At 45.9% G+C, this 20,078-nt stretch overlaps 2 protein-coding genes across 2 annotated transcripts in view; one reads left to right on the top strand and one right to left on the bottom strand.

Moving 5' to 3' along the window:
- Positions 1–15,833, top strand: part of dele1 (DAP3 binding cell death enhancer 1) — a 71,850-nt gene extending 56,017 nt beyond the window's left edge. Inside the window, exons 11-13 of the mRNA XM_063053061.1 lie at positions 1,400–1,559; positions 10,084–10,197; positions 12,463–15,833. Of these exons, the coding sequence (XP_062909131.1) occupies positions 1,400–1,559; positions 10,084–10,197; positions 12,463–12,761 (573 nt within the window). The 3' untranslated portion in view covers positions 12,762–15,833. The remainder of the gene's footprint in view (positions 1–1,399; positions 1,560–10,083; positions 10,198–12,462) is intronic.
- Positions 15,834–15,979: 146 nt separating this feature from the next.
- pcdh12 (protocadherin 12) overlaps positions 15,980–20,078 on the bottom strand; it is a 35,050-nt gene continuing 30,951 nt past the window's right edge. The window contains exon 6 of the mRNA XM_063053062.1: positions 15,980–18,087. The gene's annotated coding sequence lies outside the window, so the exon portion shown is untranslated. The remainder of the gene's footprint in view (positions 18,088–20,078) is intronic.

A 20,078-nucleotide genomic window follows, 5' to 3' on the forward strand; every position in this document is an offset into this window, starting at 1 on the left:
TGGGAACTGGTTTAAAGGAGCCTAACCATTAAAATTACAGCCAGTTTGTGACTAAAACCAATCGAACACTGTTCTCATTCCACTCTCCCCACACATTATCCCTCACCAACACATTAGGGGGAAATTTACAGCGGCCACCTAACCCAGTGAACTGCACGTAAGCAGAATTAGATCATTCAGCCCATTTGGTCTGCCATTCGGTCATTATTTATTTTCCCCCTCAACCCCATTCTCCTTCCTCCTCCCCGTAACCTTTGATGGCCTGACTAATCAAAAGCCTATCAACCTCTATTTTAAGTATACTTCTCCTGATTTCATGACCTGGCAGATCTTGGATTTGGGTCCATAGGTGAGATCTAAGAACATAGAACATTACAGCACAGTACAGGCCCTTCGGCCCACAATGTTGTGCTGATTTTTATCTTACTCTAACATCAATCTATATCCATTTCCTCCCCCACAGCCCTCCATTGTTTCATTTGTATTGTTACTTAAGAGTCTTAAATGTCCCTAATGTATCTTCCTTTTTGAAATACAGTTACATTTATATATCATATGTACACTGAAACATACAGTGAAATTTGTCGTTTATAAGGATTTGCTGCGGGCATCCTGCAGATGTCACCACACAGTCCAATGGCTACATTGTCCAGGGTAGCAACAATGACAACCAAACCACAAGAGCAAAACCAGCTCTTTCCCATCCTCTCACTGTCCCACTACCCCTGACAATACCATTTTAACTATTTCTGACAGCTCCCCTATACATTCTTTCAGTCATCTTAAAAGCATATTGTCTGTTATTAGCTATTAGGGAAAAAGATGCTGGATGTTTACTCTGTCCATGCCTCTTTATAATCTTGTACCTCAGTCAGCTCACCTCTTATCCTTCTTTACTCCAAAGAGAAGCCCTAGCTCACTCCACCAATCTCATAGGAGATGCTGTCTGATCCAGGCAGCATCCTGGTAGATCTCTTCTGCACCCTCTCAAAAGCTTCCACACACTTCTAGAGTTTTATAGAGCTGCAGCATTGCCTTACGGCTCTTGAACTCAATCCCCCAACGGATGAATCTTCCTGGGTTTTAGTTTTCTCTGGCGCTTCCGAGGCTGAGGGGAGAAGTTCATAAAAATTTGATTTTAGATTTAGAGATACAGCATGGTAACTTGCCTAATGCGTTCACAGCACCCAATTACACCCATGTGGCCAACTAACCTACTGGCCTGTACCTCTTTGGAATGTGGGAGGAAACCAGGGCACGCAGAGGAAACCCACGCGCTCATGGGGAGAACATATAAACTACTTGCAGACAGTGGTAGGAATTGAACCCAGGTCACTGGTGCTATAACAGCATTACACTACCGTGCCTCTCTTGAAGAACTCTTGCCTGTCCTTTGCAGGATGCTGCGAGCCTGTACCACCTGGGAATCTGCTGCCAGCAGGGATGGGGTGTACCGAAGGACCACCGGCGAGCCGTGGATCTCTATGAGCAAGCTGCTGCTCTCGGACATCCTGACGCACAGTGTGCTCTGGGCGTGTTCCATCAAAAAGGACTGGGAGGTACTGCACCGGCAGGGAGAGTGAAACTTCTTACACTTCAGGTTTCCTGAGGAAGCTCTGGCCAAGAATGACCCACAGAAGCATAGCGGTTATTGCAACGCTCTTACAGCTTGGGGTGTTGTAGGTTAGAGTTCAATTCTGGTATCCTCCGTAAGTTTGTATGCTCTCCCAGTGTGCACATGTGTTTGTTCTGGTTTCCTCCCACATTCCAAAGGCATACCGGCTAGTAGGTTAAATTGTCCTACATGGGGGTCCAGGGTTCAGGTCCCGGTAATGATCTTGGGCTGGACCCCTCACGCTTATGCTGCATCTGCCCACAAAAACCTCCAGATAAGAGTGACAAGAGCAAAAAGGGACCTGCCGGCTCAGATGTCGCCCGGAGTAACAAAGTTGGGGAACCTGGACCAGCCGGTGAGAAATTGGCTACCAGAAAAAACCATAAATGGACAAGACTGGACAACATGGAGTTAATGGAATGCTACTTTAACAACAACCCACATGACAGAGGATACATCAAGCGCATATAGGGACTCTGGCAACAATGAGGACCGTCATCCACATTCACGGAAAAACAACCAGTTACCCAGCGGTCAAACATTGTCAACAGAGGAGTGCTATCGCATCTTGCATTGGAAGACAGATAATCACGATGCACCACAGCAACATCACTGCAGAATCGATCGGATCAGGAAATACGAGTTCAAACTCCACCTTCACAACTCTCAGATGCGCAAAGGTAATAGCATCACCTTGTACAAAGTAAATGGCAGGATACTTGGTAGTATGGAGGAGCAGAGGGATCTGGGGAAACATGTCCACAGATCCCTGAAAGTTGCCTCACAGGTGGACAGGGTAGTTAAGAAAGCTTATGGTGTGTTAGCTTTCATAAGTCGAGGGATAGAGTTTAAGAGTCGCGAGGTAATGATGCAGCTCTATAAAACTCTGGTTAGGCCACACTTGGAGTACTGTGTCCAGTTCTGGTCGCCTCACTATAGGAAGGATATGGAAGCGTTGGTACAGAGGAGATTTACCAGGATGCTGCCTGGTTTAGAGAGTATGCATTATGATCAGAGATTAAGGGAGCTAGGGCTTTACTCTTTGGAGAGAAGGAGGATGAGGGGAGATATGATAGAGATATACAAGATATTAAGAGGAGTAGATAGAGTGGACAGCCAGCGCCTCTTCCCCAGGGCACCACTGCTCAATACAAGAGGACATGGCTTTAAGGTAAGGGGTGGGAAGTTCAAGCTGGATATTAGAGGAAGGTTTTTTACTCAGAGAGTGGTTGGTGCGTGGAATGCATTGCCTGAGTCAGTGTTGGAGGCAGATACACTAGTGAAATTTAAGAGACTGCTAGACAGGTGTATGGAGGAATTTAAGGTGGGGATTATATAGGAGGCAGGGTTTAAGGGTCAGCACAACATTGTGGGGCAAAGGGCCTGTACTGTGCTGTACTATTCTATGTTCTGTGTTCTTGTACACGGGAAACGCAAGTCCGATCCTCACCTCGGGGCAATATCGTCGCTGGCTGCTACAATCAGAGAGAAGATCACAGATTACATCCAAAATGTCCTGCAGTGGGAGAGAGAACAGCCAGAGGTCGTGGTACATATTGATACCAATGACATAGGTAGGAAAAGGGAAGAGGTCCTGAAAAAAGACTTTAGGGAGTTAGGAAGGAAGTTGAGAAGCAGGACCGCAAAGGTAGTCATCTTGGGATTACTTACTGCCTGTGCCACGCAACAGTGAGTTATAGGAATAGAATGAGGTGGAGGATAAATGCGTGGCTGAGGGATTGGAGCAGGGGGCAGGGATTCAGATTGCTGGATCATTGGGACCTTTTTTTGGGGCAGGTGTGACCTGTACAAAAATGACGGGTTGCACTTGAATCCCAGGGGGAACCAATATTCTGGAGGGGAGGTTTGCTAAGGCTACGGGGGGGGGTGCGGTTTAAGCTAGAATTGTTGGGGGTAGGAACTGAACTGAAGAGACTGGGGAAGAGGAGGTTGGCTCACAAACAGAGAAAGCTTGGAGACAGTGTGTGAGGGAGGACAGGCAAGTGATAGAAGAGGGACGCGCTCAGATGGACGGTTTGAGATGTGTCTATTTTAACGCAAGGAGTTATTGTGAACAAAGCGGATGAGCTTAGAGTGTGGATCAGTACTTGGAGCTATGACGTGGTGGCCGTTAACAGAGACTTGGATGGCTCAGGGACAGGAATGGTTACTTCAAGTGCTGGGTTTTAGATGTTTCAGAAAGGACAGGGAGGGAGGCAAAAGAGGTGGGGGCACGGCACTGTTGATCAGAGATAGTGTCACAGCTGCAGAAAAGGTGGACGTCATGGAGGGGTTGTCTACAGAGTCTGTCTGGGTGGAGGTTAGGAACAGGAAGGGGTCAATAACTTTACTTGGTGCTTTTTATAGGCCGCCCAATAGTAACAGGGATATCAAGGCGCAGATAGGGAAACAGATCCTGGAAAAGTGTAATAGTAACAGAGTTGTTGTGATGGTAGATTTTAATTTCCCAAATATCGATTGGCATCTCCCTAGAGCAAGGTGTTTAGATGGGGTGGAGTTTGTTAGGTGTGTTTAGGAAGGTTTCTTGACACAATATGTAGATAAGCCTGCAAGAGGAGAGACTGTACTTGATTTGGTATTGGGAAATGAACCTGATCAGGTGTCAAATCTCACAGTGGGAGAGCATTTTGAAGATAGTGATCATAATTCTATCTCCTTTACAATAGCATTGGAGAGAGATCGGAACAGACAAGTTAGAAACGCGGTTAATTGGAGTAAGGGGAATTATGATGCTATCAGGCAGGAAATTGAAAGCTTAAATTGGGAATGATGTTCTCAGGGAAAAGTACGGAAGAAATGTGGCAAACGTTCAGGGGAGTTCTGCATAGGTACGTTCCAATGAGACAGGCAAGTTATGGTAGGGTACAGGAACCATGGTGTACAAAGGCTGTAATAAATCTAGTCAAGAAGAAAAGAAAAGCTTACAAAAGGTTCAGAGAGCTAGGTAATGTTAGGGATCTAGAAGATTACAAGGCTAACAGGAAGGAACTTAAAAAGGAAATTAGGAGAGCCAGAAGGGGCCATGAGAAGGCCTTGGTGGGCAGGATTAAGGAAGACCCCAAAGCATTCTACAAGTATGTGAAGAGCAAGGGGATAAGACATGAAAGAATAGGACCAATCAAGTGTGACAGTGGGAAAGTGTGTATGGAACCGGAGGAAACAGCAGAGGTATTTAATGAATACTTCAGTATTCACTGTGGGAAAGGATCTTGGTGATTGTAGTGATGACTTGCAGCAGACTGAAAAGCTTGAGCATGTAGATATTAAGAAAGAGGATGTGCTGGAGCTTTTGGAAAGCATCAAGTTGGATAAGTCGTCGGGACCGGAGGAGATGTACCCTAGGCTACTGTGGGAGGCGAGGGAGGAGATTGCTGAGCCTCTGGCGATGATCTTTGAATCATCAATGGGGATGGGAGAGGTTCCGGAGGATTGGAGGGTTGCTGATGTTGTTCCTTTATTCTGGAAAGGGAGTAGAGATAGCCCAGTAAATTATAGACCAGTGAGTCTGACTTCAGTGGTTGGTAAGTTGATGGAGAAGATCCTGAGAGGCAGGATTTATGAACATTTGGAGAGGTATAATATGATTAGGAATAGTCAGCATGGCTTTGTCAAGGGCAGGTTGTGCCTTACGAACCTGATTGAATTTTTTGAGGATGTGACTAAACACATTGATGAAGGAAGAGCAGTAGATGTAGTGTATATGGATTTCAGCAAGGCATTTGATAAGGTACCCCATGCAAGGCTTATTGAGAAAGTAAGGAGGCATGGGATCCAAGGGGACATTGCTTTGTGGATCCAAAACTAGCTTGCTCACAGAAGGCAAAGAGTGGTTGTAAACGGGTCATATTCTGCATGGAGGTCGGTGACCAGTGGTGTGCCTCAGGGATCTGTTCTGGGACCCTTACTCTTCGTGATTTTTATAAATGACCTGGATGAGGAAGTGGATGGATGGGTTAGTAAGTTTGCTGATCACACAAAGGTTGGAGGTATTGTGGATAGTGTGGAGGGCTGTCAGAGGTTACAGTGGGACATTGATAGGATGCAAAACTGGGCTGAGAAGTGGCAGATGGAGTTCAACCCAGATAAGTGTGAAGTGGTTCATTTTGATAGGTCAAATATAATGGCAGAATATAGTATTAATGGGAAGATTCTAGGCAGTGTGGAGGATCAGAGGGATCTTGGGGTCCAAGTCCATAGGACGCTCAAAGCAGCTGCACAGGTTGACGCTGTGGTTAAGAAGGCAAATGGTGTATTGGCCTTCATTAATCGCAGAATTGAATTTAGGAGCCGAGAGGTAATGTTGTAGCTATATAGGACCCTGGTTAGATCTCACTTGGAGTACTGTGCTCAGTTCTGGTTGCCTCACTACAGGAAGGATGTGGAAGCCATAGAAAGGGTGCAGAGGAGATTTACAAGGATGTTGCCTGGATTGGGGAGTATGCCTTATGAAAACAGGTTGAGTGAACTTGGCCTTTTCTCCTTGGAGTGATGGAGGATGAGAGGTGACCTGATAGAGGTGTATAAGATGATGAGAGGCATTGATCGTGTGGATAGTCAGAGGCTTTTTCCCAGAGCTGAAATGGCTGCCACAAGAGGACACAGGTTTAAGGTGCTGGGGGGTAGGTGCAAAAGTGATGTCAGGGGTAAGTTTTTTACTCAGAGAGCGGTGAGTGTGTGGAACGGGCTGCCAGCAACGGTGGTGGAGGCAGATACGATAGGGTCTTTTAAGAGACTTTTGGATAGGTACATGGAGCTTAGCAAAATAGAGGGCTATGGGGAAGTCTAGTCATTTCTAAGGTAGGGGCATGTTTGGCACAACTTTGGGGGCCGAAAGGTCTGTATTGTGCTGTAGGTTTTCTATGTTTCTATGTTTTTAAAATGGCAACTGCCAATCAATGAACTCAGCTCCCAGAAAGTGATAAAATTCTAACAGACAGCTTATTTGAAGCAGCCAAATGAAGCACAACTCACAATTGCAACCTCCAACATAACTGTGACCAATAACCTGATACATGCATTGGCAGCAGCAGTCCTAGAAATGCTGGGCTACAAAATGAGCTACAGTGGAGAGTACTGTCATAACTCCCACTGGAGACAATGATTGGAAGCCAAGATGAAAGCCACAAGGACGGAGGTCAGCAGACTAACTGAGCTGCCGAAGAGTGGGAAGACCAAAGATTCATACTGGCTGCTAAGGAAGGACACAGGTATGTCCATAGCCGAAGCCCTGAAAACTGGCAAACGACAGTTAACAGCTCTGGCTACCAGACTACAGAGGTACACCAAGGACGCAGAGCCCAAGCAAATAAATGCACTCTTCTCCAAAGAACCAGGAAAAGTATTTGCACAGTTCCTGAGCAACAACACACCAGTACCTGAACCAACCAAAACAGCATCTGAGGATACGGGAAGAGTATCTGGGAGAAAGAAGCATCACATAACACCAGTGCCCAATGGCTGAAAGACCAACAAGCAAGCTTCTGCAATCTCTCAGAGGAAGAGCCAGACACCATCATATCAGATGTCCAGCAACGGGCAGCAAGTATGAAGAACTGAGCATCACTAGGGTCAGACATGATCCACATCTTTTGGGTGAAAAAAAAAACTAACAGCATTCCGCATTCCGTAATGGCTGGCAGCTCAAATGAAGCAGCTACTTGAAGCAGGCTCACAGCCTGACTGGCTAGCTGAAGGCAGGACAGTACTCATAATGAAGGATTCTCGCAAAGGAGCAACACCATCAAACTACCAGCCTACAACATGCCTGTCTATAACATGGAAGCTCCTATCAGGCATCATAGCCACCAAGCTAAAGGAACATGTATGTAAATCCCTGAGCCCTGCTCAGAGGCAGATTGGTAATGGAACTAGAGGCTCCAAGTGCCAACTACTGGTAGACAAAGCAATCATGCGAGGCTCTGAGCCCAAGCAGACCAACCTAAGCACAGCCTGGATCGACGACAGAAAGAATACCACTCAATGCCCATTACATGGATCCTGGAATGTCTGTCTCCATACAAGGTCAACAACACTAGGAACCTTCATCAAGAACTCAGTGGACCATTGGAGGACAATGCTAGAAGCTAACTCAAAGCCAATAGCATGTGACCATCAGATGTGGAATATACCTTGGTGATGCACTATCCCTACTGCTGTTCTACATAGGCTTGAACCCCTTCAGCAAGATCATCTCAGAGTGGATATGGGTACAGGTTCAAGAGTGGAGTGACCATCAGCCACTTTCTGTACATGGATGACATCAAGCTGTATGCCAGAAGTGAAGGAGACATTGACTTACTAATCTGACCTGTCAAGGTTGTACATCGGGGTGTCATTTGGACTGGAAAAGCGCAGCCAGATGGTAATGAAAAGAGACAAACCCATCAAGGCTGAAGGGGTCGAGTCATCTGAAAGCCTCATACCATATGTACAGGACAGCTACAAATACTGGGGATCCTCAGGGATATGTTAGCCACAATGAGGACACAAGGAAGGCTGTAACATCCAAGTACCTCCAAAGAATGAGACAACTTGTAAAAAACCAGCTGAATGGGAAGAACCAGATCAGAGCCATCAACACATTCACCCTACCAGTCATCAGATACCCAGCTGCATTAGTGTGCTGGCCAAGGAACGAACTGGTAGCCATTGATATCAAGACCTGGAAACTACTAACGATACATGGAGGATTCCATCCAAGGTCCAATGTTGAGCGACTGTACACCCGTCGGAATAAAGGACAGGAACTTGGAAGTGTCAAGGAGTCAGTCCTGGAAGAAATACGAAATATCCATGAGTACATCAGGAAGATGGCCCCTAAAGATGACCTACTAGGAGAATACCTCAGACAGCAGGCAGGGGATATGGAAATGGGTGAAGCAGAGCCAGAGGACTAAAGGCCATGACAGGACAAGCCACTGCATGAGATGTACCATCGCCAGATATGGCTGACACAAGAAAACCCTACCAACAGCTGGAAAGGGCAGGGCTGAGGGACAGCACAGAGGTGCTGCTCGTGGCTGCACAGGAACAGGCGCTGAGCACAAGAACAATAGAAGCCAGGGTCTACCACACCAGACAAGACCCAAGATGCAGACTGTACAAGGAATCCGCTGAAACCATCCAGCACATAGTAGCAGGGTGCAAGATGCAGGCAGGGACAGTATACACTGAACGACACTACCAAGTTGCAGGAATTGTGTACAGGAACATCTGCATTGAGTATGGATTGGACACTCCCAAGTTCAAATGGGAAACATCCGAGAAGGTGGTGAAAAATAACAGAGCTAAGATCCTGTGGGACTTCCCAATACAGACTGATAAGCAGGTACTGGCCAACCAACCAGACACAGTAATACTGGACAAGGAACAGAAGAAAGCAATAGGAATAGATGGGGCAATCCCAAATGTCAGGAACATCGGGAAGAAAGAATATGAGAAGCTAGAGAAATATCAGGGCTTGAAAGAGCAGATAGAAAGGATGTGGAAGGTTAAAGTCAGAGTAATCTCAGTGATGATAGGAGCATTCGGAGCTGTGACAGCTGGACTGGGAAAGTGGCTCCAACAGATCCTGGGAACAACATCTGGGATCTCGGTGCAGAAGAGCGCACTACTAGGAACAGCAAGGATACTGCGCAGAGCCCTCACTCCCAGGCCTCTGGTAGAGGACTTGAGATGGCGGGGGGGGAGGAAATTATATATATACACACACACATATACATATCACCTTTCCCCTCTGCTTCCTCTCTCTCTCAGCCCTTGATTATATTAGAACATTACAGTGCAGCCTCTTCAGCCCACGATGTAGTGCCACCCTTTTAACCTACTCCACAATCAATCTTCTCTTCCCTAACACGTAACCCTCCAGGTGCCTGTTTAAGAGCCTCTTAAATGTTCCCAACGTATCTGCCTCTGCCAAGCACCTTTGACAGGGTGTTCCACACACCCACCTCTCTCTGTATAAAATAACCTACCTCCGATATCCCCCTATACTTTCCTCCAAACATCTTAAAATAATGCCTCCTTGTATTATCCATTTCTGCCTTGGGGGAAAAAAAAATGTCTCTCTGTCCACTCCATCTATGCCCCTTATCATCTTGTACGCCTTTATCAAGTCAACTCTCATCCTCCTTTGCTCTAAAGAGAAAAGCCTTAGCTCTCTCAACGTACCTTCATAATACAGGTTCACTAATCCAGGCAGCGTCCTCTGCACCCTCGCTAGAGTTTACACATCCTGCCTATAATGAAGCAACAGAACTGAACGCAATAGCCAGGGTTCTAGAATGCTCCTACGTTATTTTGTGATAAATAAATTGCTTCTCCCACTCTGCCCTTGGACTCACTGCAGCCTCACAATTCTTCAACCCTTCCTCAACTTTTAGCTCTGTGCAGGGTTTCGGCATCAGTGTGCCAGCGAGCTGATCTCTCCGTCTCCCTCCCTCCCTCAGGCCTCCCCGTGAACCTCCGGAAAGCCTTGGCATTGTATCAGAAGGCTGTACGTGGAGGAAGCAAGGAGGCAGCACGCAACCTGTGGCTCTTGACAACAGAACTGCAGGCGAGAGGTAAATACTGCCTGGTGAGAACACGGATTGACCTGTTGTAGGGTCGGAGTGTTAACAGAAAGCTTTACAGTGCATTTCAGACCATAAGCCGCATCTGTCTTCAAGGACCCCCACCACCCAGGACATGCTCTCTTCTCATTGTTACTATCAGGAAGAAAGTAAAGGAGCCTCAAGACCCAGCCAGTCAGGTTCAGGAACAGTTATTACCCATCAACTATCAGGCCCTTGAACTACCCCAACACTACAAATTCCACAACCTATAGACTCACTTTTAAGGATTCTTCAGCTCGTGTTCTCGATATTTATTGTTTGTTTAGTTTTCTTCTCTTTTTGTATTCAGTTCTGAATGTTATTTGGTTTGTTTTATTATTTGTGCTATTTGTTTTCTGAACGTTGGATGTGTGAGGGTTTTTTTTAATGGGTTATATTGGGTTTCTTTGTTTCGTGGCTGCCTGTAAGGTGACAGATCAGTTACTATTCTATAGACACACAAAATGCTGGTGGACGCAGTAGGCCAGACAGCATCCATAGGAAGAAGTACAGTCGACGTTTCGGGCCAAGAAAGAGATGAGGATCTCAGCCCGAAACGTCGACTGTAGTTCTTCCTATGGATGCTGCGTTCCACCAGCATTTTGTGTGTGTTGCTTGAATTTCCAGCATCTGCAGATTTCCTCGTGTTTACTATTCTATAGATTTGTTAAGTATGCCCACAGAAAAAGAATCTCGGGGTTGTATGTGGTGACATGCATGTACTCTGATAATAAATTTTACTTTGAACTTTAGATTGTATATAGTTTGATAATAAATGTATTTTGAACTTTACATCTTCATTCCAGGCACACACCACTCTTGTTTAAAAAAAAATTACTCCTCACATCTCCTTTGAAATTATGCCCCACCCACCTTAAAAGCATCTTCTATGGTGTTAGACATTTGTGTCAATGACCAGCACAGTCCAGGGATGTGCTGGGGGCAGCCCCCAAGTGTCACCACAAACTGGCACCAATATAGCATGCACACAACTTCCTAACCCGTACATCTTTGGGAGGAAACCAGAGCACCCAGAGGAAACACACACAGTCACGGGGATGAAATATAAACTCCTGAGGGACAGCAGCAGTGATTGCACCATGATCGCTGGTACTGTAACGCAATGTGCTTTATATTATGCTACTGTGCACCCCTACAAGTTTGCAGAAGTTTAGAAGGCATTCAGTGGGGCGTTCACCGACAAACTGATCAAATCCTGCCCTCCAGCCAGGCTCCTCCACTGCCCTCAAAATCAGGTGCACTCATATCAAAGTTCAAAGTGTCTTTATTATCAAAGTATGTATACATTATACAACCTTGAGATTTATTTCCTAACAGGCAGCCTCAAAATGAAGAAACCTTTGCTCGCCTCTTCCTTGTTATTAATAAAGTAGTTGTATTTCTTGTTTTGTTAACCCACCAGTAACTTCAGTAGCACCACCTTAAACCAGAGTATGAGAAAATGGTTGTCTTACACCAGCAATACTGTGCAAAGGTATAAAATTACAATACATTGCAAAAATAAGGAATTCAATGAAGAGGAAGAATGAGGTAGTGTTCATTGTCCATACAGAAATCTGATGGTGGAGGGAAAGAAGCTGTTCCAGAATCAATGAGTGTGTGTCTTTAGGCTCCTGTACCACCTTTCTGATGGTAGCAATGAGAAGGGGGCATGTCCTGGATGGTCAGGGCTTTTAATAATGGATGCCATCTTCAAAAGTTGCTTCTTGAAGATGTCCTCGATGGTGAGGAGACTTGTACCCGTGATGGAACTAGCTGAGTCTACAATTCTCTGCAGCCTCGTGCAATCCAGGACAAGTGGGCACAGCCTCAGAATAGAAGGACATTCCTTTCGAAAAGAGATGAGGAGGAATTTCTTTAGCTAGAGGGTGGCGAATCTGGAATTCATTGCCACAGACAGCTGTGGAGGCCAAGTCATTTGGTATATTTAAAGCAGAGGTTAATAAGTTCTTGATTAGTCAGGGTGTCAAAGGTTATAGGGAGAAGGCAAGACAATTTATTTGAAAGGGGTAATAAATCAGACATGATTGAATGGTAGAACAGACTCGATGGGTCAAATGGGCCTATTCTGCTCCTACATCTTATGATCTAATGGATTCTTGCGGGCTGTACCCGGCACATACTGGGACTGTTGATATAAATGATGCATTTCACTTATGTTTCAATGTATGTGTTACAAAGATAATCTTAACAGGGGTTTATTTTTCGTTGCAGAAGGTCTGACCACAGCCCGTGACTCCGACCCTCTGAGGTGTGTGATGTCCTCCCCGTGTCTTCACGCACGGGGCACGCTGAGAGCACCGCTCCCTCAGCAACGTGCCAGTGAAACCGACGCAGGCTCCCTTCCACTAGACGCACCTCTGACCCCACTGCACCACTCGTGGAGTACAGGCTGCCTCCTTACCTCGCCGCTCAGCAGTGGGGGTCTCCGAGTCAGTGCCAACCCATCTGAGACAGACTGCAATGTGCTGTTCCCCAGGGATCGCCACACGTTCCTTGTCGGTGTGGGATGATTTACGTGGAGAAGTGTCAGGGAGGCCTGTGTGTGCTCCACCGCCTCATGGCCAGAGGATCTTCTCACCTTGTTTGATGCTCCTTGGACAGGCAAAGTTTGAGGGATTTCTGCTGTTCACTGTCTCAGCGTGGACTGTCTACAGTCCTCACAGATGCTGCTCAACCTGCTGAGTTCCTCCTTCAGATTGTATGTTGCTCTAGCTTTCAGCTTCTGCAGACTCCTGTGTCTGCCTCCGCTGTTGCTACCCAGACTGCCTGGTTCTTGGCCCAAAACGCACCAAACTATTGCTAGGTTAAGGCCCTGCTCTTGCCACAGAGAGTTCAGAAGCAAGGCACCATGGACGGTTCCCTGCTCTCTTTCTCTCTTCACAGGAGAGCAATGTGCTTTAACTCTTTATCCTGTCTGTTGTTGTGCCTCTGAGGTTGCAGGCTCCGGTTCTGTAGAATCCCAACCAGGAGCAGTCAGATGTCTGGCAGGGGTTGGAGGCACCTCTGGGAGTGGGAACAAATTTGGGTAGAGTATAAACACAAAGCACAATGGGGCCAAATGCCCTCTGTTTGATGTTTCCGTGGGCAGTGGTGGGATATTTCTCTCTCTGCTAGACCCACCATTAATTTAGAAAGCTGCTGCCCAAATTTACATTGAACCCCTTGCTGTCCAGACATGCTGCCAGTTTAAATGTTAGTGTGCACTCCTCGGCATCTTTCTCCTTTGTGCAGATACCCACCTGTGACTGCACATACATGCACACTTACATGTGACTGCGAGCGCACAGACATAGGAGCGGGATTAAGCCATTCAGCCCATCGAGTCTGCTCTACCATTCCATCATGGCTGATTTATTATCCTTCTCAACCCCATTCTCCCCATTACCTTTGACACCTTAACTAATCTCTGCTTTAAATATACCAGCTTACATGTGCATGTGTGCACACATTCGGTCAGTCACAGTGATTCATCATGTGTTGCACCTATAGTTATAACGACTCTGTTTATACTTTCAGTGGCAGCCCCTGGTTCTGAGCCCATAGCCCACTGACCCGTCCTGCTGCAACACTGGGCACATCTGCAAGCAAAGAGACTGCTGTGATTCTGTGCCATGTCGTGCCTTCTCCGCACTCCCTTGAGCACATCACACCTCCCTCACATGACATACTCTGTGCCACATTGAATGTACAACACAGCCCTGAGTGTTCTGCGCACAATCTGCAGTGCATGGAATGTGTAAGGCATAATCGCTGTGTGCAGCACCCATACCTCCTGGCCACACAGTGCACCCCAATTCCCTCGGCACCTTTAAGCTTGTGATATAGGTACCTGACACTGGTTCAATCCCAAACTCTTGGGGCAGGCTGTGTGAGTGAACTGGCCGCTGTCATTTGCCCCTGGTGGTTAAGTGGTAGAATGTGGGGGGAGATAATGAGAATGTGAGAATTTTTTTTTAAATCAGATTACTTTCAGATAGATCAGTATGGACTCTGTGGCTAAATCTCCTCCCCCCCCACCCCCCTTTTGTTATACTGTGTCACGTTTGATGGCATAACCTTCGTGTTACATTGACAGGCAAAGTGTTCTAGGCCTTTCCTGAGTGATGTTACTTAAATACAGGGATTCTAATCTTGATTCCGTTTGATTTTGCTGTTCGATTCTAGTTATCTGGGATGCTTAACAGTTCATGTTGCTGCTGATTTGCTTTCGAAAACAAGTTTAACTTCGGCTTGCCCTCCACAGATGAGGAGAGTTCCCAGGATCTAAGCCAAAGGCTGGAACACCTCCAAGGACATCAAGAAAGATGGATGGGGCAGATTGTTCACTGGTTTCCCCTCACAACCTCTAAGGCTTCACCTTGGTAACTCCCGTCCCTGGTTGTCTAAAACACAAGACTTCTGTTCATAGTTCTACCGTGCATCAATAGCTGTTCACTCCCAGAAATCAGCATACAGTTGAGTATCCTGATGGAAAGGTCCTCTTGATTACTGTTTAATTCCACCACCTCCCCACCGCAAAGTCTTGGTTCAACCATTGCAAATAGAACATAAAACAGTAGAGGCCCTTTGGCCCATAATGCTGTACCGACTTTTTAACCTTCTCTTAAAATCAATCTAGCCCTTCCCTCTTCCACCGCCCATAGCCCTCCATGTTTCAATCACCATGCATGAGATGATATCTAATACCAGGGGCATAATTTTAAGGTGTTTGGAGGAAAGCTTAGGGGGATGACAGAGAAAGGGGATTGCGTGGGACACACTGCCAGGGATGGTGGTAGATCCAGATACATTAGGGGCATTTAAAAGAATCTCAGATAGATACATGGATAATAGGGAAATGGAGGGCTATGCGGAAAGGAAGGGTTAGATTGATATTGGAATAGATTAAAAGGTTTGCACAATATTGTGGGCGAAAGGGCCTGTACTGAGCTGAACTGTCCTATATCTCAGATATAATAGGGCTCTAAGTTGTTTGGACCATGTAATGTTAATGGTGGATGGCCACACTTGTACAAAAGGCTAAGTTCAAGTTCATAGAGATGTTGCCAGGATTTGAGGACCTGATTTATAGGGAAAGTTTCAATAGTTGGGACTATTCCCTGGATCAGAGGAGAATGAGGGAGATTTGACCCACACCTGGATCATAGACCTCCATACCACTCCCTTCCAAGTACTTATCCAGACTCTCTTAAAAGATTAAATCAAACCCACATCCACCAGTTGCTCTGGCAGCTCAATCCACACTTCACATCCTCTGAGTGAAGACGTTCTCTCCCCCCCCCCGCCTCAAAAAAAGATTCCACTTGAATATTTCACCTTTCACCCTTAACCCATAACTTCTAGTGTTAGTCCCACCCGACCTCAGTGGAAAAAGCCTGCTCGCATTTACACTATCTATACCCCTCATAATTTTGTATTGATAGCTAAGGACACAGAGAGGGCAAAGAAAAAAAAGGCCAAAAGGGATTTGTGTAGACAGGAGTTTACTGAAAGAATTCAGTATTGCATATGTTACATGAGGAATTCTGCAGATGCTGGAAATTCAAGCAACACATATCAAAGTTGCTGGTGAACACAGCAGGCCAGGCAGCATCTCCAGGAAGAGGTACAGTCGACGTTTCAGGCCGAGACCCTTCGTCAGGACTAACTGAAGAAAGAGCTAGTAAGAGATTTACTAGCTCTTTCTTCAGTTAGTCCTGACGAAGGGTCTCGGCCTGAAACATCGACTGTACCTCTTCCTAGAGATGCTGCCTGGCCTGCTGAGTTCACCAGCAACTTTAATGTGTGTTGCATATGTTACATCTGGTTTGATATACCGACATGGGCTTTATAATCTTTATCACCCAGCTGTGTGTGCTTGTGGTAAGATTATTGTCATATGTAGAGATACAATGGAAAGTGTGCTGACAGGCGCAGAAATTGTCTCAATTTCTACAAAATGGTGTGGTGGCACAGTAGCCTCTTGGTTAGCATATCACTATTACAGCTCCAGTGACCCAGACTCAATCTTCACCGCTCTCTGTGAGGAGTTTCTACGTCTTTCCATGACTGTGGGTTTCCTCCCACATTCCAAATACTTGCAAGTTAGTAGGTTAATTGGTTGCCTAGGTGTATTGTCGGTGAAAAGATGGCGGGGATCTTTGATGTTAGTTTGGAGTACGAGTTCCCAACCTGGGAACGTGAGTTGGATCACGCGTTCCCAACAGATCTCTTGCTTAGTGGTATTGGTTGATGGCATAAAAAAGGTTGGGAACCTCTAGCTTAGAGATGCATGTGTGATACTCAATGGCTTACTACTCTTTTTCATTCTCAGCCGCCAGAGCCTCCTGTCCGACTGTGTTAGGGGAAAGTGCACGCCAATCTCCGTGCATTGCAGTGTGGCCTGTCTGTCCTGTTGTTGGAGGAAAGTGCACTGATCTCCCTGCATTAGTCTGCACAGATTCAATCAGGTATTATTGAAGTTGCCAGTAAGCATTTTTTCCAGTAAACAGGACACATTTATCCCAATAAACACATGTAACTGTTGGAAATTATGTCAAACAGGAAATAGGCCCGTCAGCCCATCTAGTCCATGCCGAATTGTTACTCTGCCTAGTCCATCAGCCTGCACCTTCTAGAGGTTTCTTCATAAAGGGTCTTGGCCTGAACCATTAACTATTTATTCCTCTTCATAAATGCTGCCTGGCTTGCCGAGTTCCTCTGTGAGTGTGCATAAGCTAATTATATTTCTGGCTTTCCAATCATAGATCTAATTTTAAATTTCAGTACCTTCCCTAGCCCCGTCCTTACACTGGTCAGCCTTCCGTTACAAAGGTATAATGCTGAGACTTTATAGGGCACTGGAGAGACCTCACGTGGAGCACTGCAAGCAGTTTTGAACCCATTATCTAAGAGGTGTGCTAGCATTGGAAAGGGCCCAGAGGAGGTTCACGAGAATGATTCCAGGAATGAAAGGGTTATCATATTAGGAATGTTTGGCTTTGGGCCTGTATTTCTGAAGTTTGAAGAGATGAGGAAAAATTTCTTCATCCAAGGGAGGTGAATCTATGGAATTCATTGCCACAGAAGGCTGCGGAGGCCAAGTCACTGGGTAAATTTAAAGTGGAGGTTGATAGGGTCCTGATTAGTCAGTGCATCAAAGGTTACGGGGAGAAGGTAGTAGAATGGGGTTAAGAGGGATAATAAATCAGCCATGATGGAATGATGGAGCAGGCTCGATGGACCTAATTCTATTCGTGTGTATTACCCAGAGAAGTCATTAGCAAGGAATAATGTAATATTAGTGGACACCATCAGCTTTTCTCAGCTTCACAAGAAACCTGTGCACCATTCAATTCCACAAAAAAAAATCACAGATTTTATTGTTAACAGCAAAATATACATTAGTCAACTTGAGTAATAAAACAGTGATGGAAAATAAAATATATAACATTATTGGCACTGGTCAGAAATAAATCATTAAATAGTATAGAAAAATATATTTAACTGAGATAGTTTGAAATAGCCATCAGTCAGAGAAGTTCAGTGTGAAATATTTATCCTGTGAGTGTACCCAAGACGATCGTTGGTCCTGGGACTGAGCAGAGGAGCCATACTGGTCCTGTCCTGGGAGGTAAGGAATGGTGTTCTGGATAGTAGCCCTCGGCTGGTGGTGGAGGGAGAACTTCCAGTGACCTCCTGGGGAGATGGTGAACAACCACGTTGATGATCAAAGTAGCCAAATGTGTGGAGGGTCATCATCCGGCGTCTGAAGAAACTGATGGGGAGATATTACCAGAAACAGATCCAATCTGTTCCAAGGATTCTCCCTCCTCTTCCATGAATGACTGCTGAGACCTAAACAGAGAACAGGCCATGAAATAGTAGAGGGGCTAAATCAAAGCATAAATTACTTTATTGTGCATTCATTTTATGATTTTATTCAGGAGAATAAGTGGAGATTTGATAGATGTACTGGAAACAAAATGAGAGGTATATCTAGGGTAAATGCAAGCTGGCTTTTTCCACTGATGCTGGGTGAGGTCATGGGTCAAGGATGAAAGGTAATTAAAGAGCACCCGAGGGGTACTACTTCACTCAGGGGGTGGTGAGAGTGGATTGAGCTGCCAGTGCAAGTAATGCATGCAGGATCAATTTCAACTTTTCAAGATACAACCCAGAACAGGCCCTTCGGACTGTGCTGCCCAGCAACTCTAGCCAGGGCAATTTACAATGACCAGTTAACCTACAAACAGGTAAATCTTTGGACTGTGGGAGGAAACCCACACAGTTCATGGGGAGAAAGTACAAACTCCTTCCAGACAGTGCTGGAATTGAGCTCCGAACTGCAGAATGCTTTGAGCTGTGTCACTCCCACTACCCTACTGTCTTTAAGAGAAGTATGTAGATGGGCTGGGTTGCGGATCGACGGGACTAGGCAGAATAACAGTTTTGGCACAGACTAGATGGACCAAGGGGCCTGTTTCTGTTCTGTACTGTACTGTTCCAAAAGACAAGTTGGGAGTACAGCACTCACTCAGGACTGTACTGAGGTACAGGTGTGAAAAGGGTTTGGAAGTGTGATTCTACAAGGAGCAGTAATCCCAGAGAGACCAGTGGCTGCAAGTCCAACTTGTAAAATTGTTTCCAGCAAGGCTAAAGGTGTGTTTGTACCAGTGGAAAATAATCCTCCCGCCCCGCCACTCACAGTTTTTGTGTAATCCAGCGAATCCAAGCTGGAGTCACAACCAAACACTTGTCTGTTCTCAGTGGGGTCCCTCCTTCCCCAGCCCAGAGGAAGCACCTGGTCAGATTCCAATCCCATACCAGGCAATCTATATCACCACAAACCAAACCTACCGTCTCACACTGGGGGGGGTTTGAGGGTGACAAGTGGATTTTCTACAGAGAATGGTGAAACGTGCTGTTAGAGGTGGTGGTAGAGTCAGATACACTAGGGCAGGGGTCCCCAACCTTTTTTGTACCACGTACCGGTTTAATATTGACAATATTCTTGCGGACCGGCCGACTGGGGGTGGGGGTGGGGTGCTGTTCAAGTAGGGTTAAACCCACCTCAACATGTCTTTTACAGTTAGGGTTGCCAACTTTCTCACTCTCAAATAAGGGACAAAAGTAGCAGTCAAATCCCAGGACACTTTACCCCAGGAAAGACTACCATGACCATGAAGCCTTGTGAGGGCTCCTGTGTGCATACGTGGTGCACATGCACGTACGGGCCGATTTGTTCCGCACAAATCGGTTTTGCCTTCATCTGCCCAACTATATAGTACATACATTATTTCTACTTAATATAGGCTGTGTATTTATCATATCATTCCTGCTTTTACTGTATGTTAGAGTTATTTAGGTTTTATGTGTTATTTGGTAGGTTATTTTTTTGGGTCTGGGAACGCTCAAAAATTTTTCCCATATGTTAATGGTAATTGCTTCTTCGCTTCACGCCATTTCGGCACAAAAGGTTTCATAGGAACGCACTATCTTAGTGGGGGAAATACGGGACAAGGGCGGTCCCGTATGGAACAAACCAATTTAGCCCAGTATATGGGATGTCCCGGCTAATACGGGACAGTTGGCAACCCTATGTTCAAGTTCAACAGTTTGTGACAGGGAATGAGGAAAGGTGCAGCTGACTCGTATAGTTTCTTCACGGCCCGGTGGTTGGGGACCACTGCTCAATACTATTTGGTCCTCCACCTGTCTCATATCATCTGCAAACTTGGCCACAAAGCCATCAATTCTTCATGCAAATCATTGACATATAATGCAAACAGAAGCGGGCCCAACACCAACCCCTGTGGAACAGCACTAGTCACCAGCACCCAAACAGA

The sequence above is a fragment of the Mobula hypostoma genome, chromosome 7, assembly GCF_963921235.1.
Source record: "Mobula hypostoma chromosome 7, sMobHyp1.1, whole genome shotgun sequence".
NCBI classification, from domain to species: domain Eukaryota; kingdom Metazoa; phylum Chordata; class Chondrichthyes; order Myliobatiformes; family Myliobatidae; genus Mobula; species Mobula hypostoma.